This window comes from Gossypium hirsutum, unplaced genomic scaffold (assembly GCF_007990345.1).
Source record: "Gossypium hirsutum isolate 1008001.06 unplaced genomic scaffold, Gossypium_hirsutum_v2.1 scaffold_52, whole genome shotgun sequence".
NCBI classification, from domain to species: Eukaryota; Viridiplantae; Streptophyta; class Magnoliopsida; order Malvales; family Malvaceae; genus Gossypium; species Gossypium hirsutum.
In genome coordinates this window covers 49,086-52,752 of record NW_024402786.1, presented here as the reverse complement: position 1 = coordinate 52,752, position 3,667 = coordinate 49,086, and the positions used below count along the sequence as shown (strand labels likewise).

The 3,667-nt window shown below is 34.5% G+C and overlaps 1 protein-coding gene across 1 annotated transcript; it reads left to right on the top strand.

The window, feature by feature from the left end:
• The first annotated feature begins 1,331 nt into the window (after window positions 1-1,331).
• On the top strand, window positions 1,332-3,227 carry LOC121226282 (ricin B-like lectin R40G3). The gene is made up of 4 exons (XM_041110310.1): window positions 1,332-1,965; window positions 2,205-2,327; window positions 2,595-2,823; window positions 3,015-3,227. Coding segments are annotated over exons 1-4 (915 nt in total). The 5' UTR covers window positions 1,332-1,404; the 3' UTR covers window positions 3,017-3,227.
• Window positions 3,228-3,667: the final 440 nt, after the last annotated feature.

The window sequence follows — 3,667 nt, the reverse complement described above, 5'->3', positions numbered from 1 at the left end:
ATTTTTAACCAAAATTATCAGATTAGGCCAGATTTTCTGAACTTTATCGGAATAAGCCGATTTTGGAGAGACTATGTGAAAATGCGTCCAGTTGGACACGTTTTCAGCGAATTTTACAAGAAAACGCTTCCAACTGGATGTGTTTTCCCTATTTTCTCTCTTCGACTGATTTAGGGGGTTTTAGGGTTTTCTTAGAGTTTTTGTTTATGAATTTTAGGGTTTTGTTTTAGGTTTCTTTTAGATTTTTAATTTTTAACTTTTTTATATATTCTTTAGGATTTTTTATAATTTTTATATTTGTTAAAAATATATTTGGAATTTTTAAAATTACCAATGTAATTTTTTAAAAATTTTGTTGAGAGAGATCAATTTGCTCATTTTCAATATTGATAGGGACCAAAAGGGTATTTAAACTAATCTGTTATTTGAATTATTCGAATTGTAAAATTCAACTCAAAACTCGAATAACTCGAAATTTGAATTTTTTTCGAATCAAATCAAGTTTTGCTCACTCCTAAAGGAATGAGTGAATATGATAAAAGGAATGCATATTTATGAAAATATTATCTTGGGATTCCCGAGATATCTAACCAATTCTGGGGTGAGGGGCAATTTTGAGGGGGGTGACAATGGGAGAGTCTGGGACTCGAAATTTTGTCTAGTTGGATGCGCTTTGCTGACTTAGTAGGAAAGTGCATTCAGTTGAAAGCTTTTTCCTGCAAAATCCACTAAAAACGCGTTCAGCTGGACGCGTTTTCACACACTCTCTCCAAAATCAGTCTATTCCGATAAATTTTGTAAAAATCGACCTAATTCGGTAATTTTGTTTAAAAATCAACATATATGGATAATTCACCCATAGGCTTTCTTATATGAAATAACTATAATTTTACTTAAAATTTTAGGCAATATGTTATTATAATACTTCTGTTGTAAGTGAAAAGATGTTATAAAAAGCTAAAACAAAATATAAAAAAGTGGTTGTACTAGAAACTTAGATGTTATAGCAAAATGCAAACATAAAAAGACCTGAATATATTTTTATTTAAAAATTAAAAGATATCGTTATAAATAATGCCAATAAATAAGTTGAAAGGTTAGAGTTTTGATAAGAACATCAATAAGTTTTGGTGGTAAGTTGTAATAAATCAATTTCTCCACACCACATCCAATTAATGTCGTTGAAATCTACATTTCTTTTTTAAGTTATTAAAAATAAGCTAACTCCATAAAAGTCAAATTTCTTTTAATAAATAATTTTAATGGCCAATTAAATCAACATACGTGTACGCATTCTAAGAAAAATATTAGAAAATATTGTCAAACAAACAAACAAATTAGTGATGAAGTTAGTATATAATTAGGATCAAAGCAATTTGTCCTAACCAGATCAGAATCGAACAAATGGAGTTCCCATTCGGTCACAATCACTCTCACACTCATCACCACAGAAATGATGATGAGGAAAACCAAGAAAGACCCCCACCACCACATCTTCACCACCATGAATTTACTCCGCCGTACCCTCCACCACCAAGCTACCAGCAGCCACCTGGCTTTGATGGACCCTATCCTCCGCCACCTCCATCATCATACTTGCACCAACCTGGCTTTGATGGTCCACCCCCACCATCTTACTTTCAGCAACCTGGATTTCCACCACCCCCACCACACCAACCACCGTCATATCAGTACCAACAGCCACCCCATGTGACTCATGTCCACCGCCAGCCTGAACACAGTCCATCGAACTACTCTCCACCACCAGCATCTGTTTCAAATGTTTCCCATGAAAGTAGCCAAGGAAGGGTTGATGACCATCCTTCTTTTAGACCCCATTTGCCACCTGAATTCTACAAGAAACCTACTGTGAAAGTCTATTGCAAAGCTGATCCTAATTTTCATCTCACCATCAGAGACGGTAAAGTTATTCTTGCTCCATCTGATCCCTCTAATGAATTCCAGGTACGGTATCAACAGATTTACAATTTTCTTAATTTTTTTGGATTAATTTATAAAATTATCAACTTGGTTTATTATATTTTTCTTTTTCACCCCCGTGATTGATTGTTCTATGGCTTTTGACTTTACTAAACACATAAACTGACAACCCCCAAAACCCCGTTTGACTGTTAAAACTCAAGATTAAGGCCAAACATGGATCTTAATTATGATTTGGATTTTAATTTTTGTTGCTGTTTTAGCACTGGTACAAAGATGAGAAGTTCAGCACAAGTGTGAAAGATGAAGTGGGTTTCCCAAGCTTTTCTCTGGTTAATAAAGCCACTGGTCAAGCCATTAAACATTCCATTGGAGCTTCTTATCCTGTAAGAATTCTCCATGGCTTTCAGTTTTGTTAGTTTAATTGTTCCCTTCATGTAATTCATATTTGACCATCAGTTCATCCTGTAATAAAAGGCTTTAACTAAAAGGTTATATACGGAAGAAGTTGCACATAGGCATCATTTGAGTCAATTGTTTGTTGTTGTATCTGTTGTTCTGCCGATTCAGTGGCATATCGTTATGGTAACATTATACAATTGTTACAATATTGGGATCAACCTTGAAGTTTTGCTGAAGGGTTTTCTCTGCAGGTCCAACTGGTACCTTACAAACCAGATCATCTTGATGAGTCAGTGCTATGGAGCGAGAGCAAGGAAGTCCATGATGGGTACAGAGCTATAAGAATGATTAATAACATTCGCCTGAATGTCGATGCTTTCCACGGCGATAAGAAATCCGGTGGCATCCAAAATGGTACTACTATTGTGCTGTGGCAATGGAACAAGGGAGATAACCAGATATGGAAGATTGTACCATATTGTAAGTTTGGCGAAACTAAAAAGCAAAGACAGTTAAAATCCTAGCAAAGTTTCTAACCATCCTTAGTCTTAAATCTTGACAGTTTTGAACCATTCCTGCATTGTTCAAAGATACGCTTGAAGCTCAAGAAGATTTTATTCCTTTTCTTGTTCTTTGTATGTTTCTCCTAATGTTTGGTGTGATATATGCAGGAGGCTTGTAATATGGTGCTGCTAGTTCTACATTGAAGCTCTATCATTCCTGCGGTTGAAGGTTCCCTACGCATTATCTTTGTGAGGTTTTTTTCGTGTGTTTTTCATACCAAGTGCATGAAAATCTTGATGGGTCGAGAGGCCTACTAAATATTTATACCAGTAGTAAAGAAGAGCTATTGCAGAGTTTCTATGGCTGCAAAATTTGGATAATATAGTTTCTCTATTATACATACTTGTAAGATTAGCATTGCATTTCATTTTTCTTCCGTGGATTTCCTGATCTCATCTAAGCATTACCATACGTCTCGCAAAATTCATTATTCAATAACTTATTCCACTTCTTTGGAGACCCCTGCCTGTTTTCGAAACCGCAAAATAGTATGCATGCACCACCAAAAAAACACTACAAATAAGTTGTAAAAATGAAAGTTCCTCAAAATGCTTAATGTATGTATTCTGCTTGTCTATTCCCCTCTCTCTTTTTTCGCATTTTATTCTTTCTCATACTGCATCCTTTTTTTAAAAGAAAATGTATATTTGATTCTATTAACAATTTAATTTATCTTGATCCCATTCATTTTTCAAAAAATATTATCTTCTGTTTTTATTTGTATTGTGTTGAATCTTTTTGTATACTTCTCAAATAATAA

Excerpts from the sequence above, each read along its gene's own strand:
- LOC121226282 (XM_041110310.1), top strand. The coding sequence starts at position 1,405 with ATGGAGTTCCCATTCGGTCACAATCACTCTCACACTCATCACCACAGA. Across the intron at positions 1,966-2,204 it reads ATCCCTCTAATGAATTCCAG|CACTGGTACAAAGATGAGAA; the intron begins GTACGGTATCAA and ends TTGCTGTTTTAG. Across the intron at positions 2,328-2,594 it reads CCATTGGAGCTTCTTATCCT|GTCCAACTGGTACCTTACAA; the intron begins GTAAGAATTCTC and ends TTTTCTCTGCAG.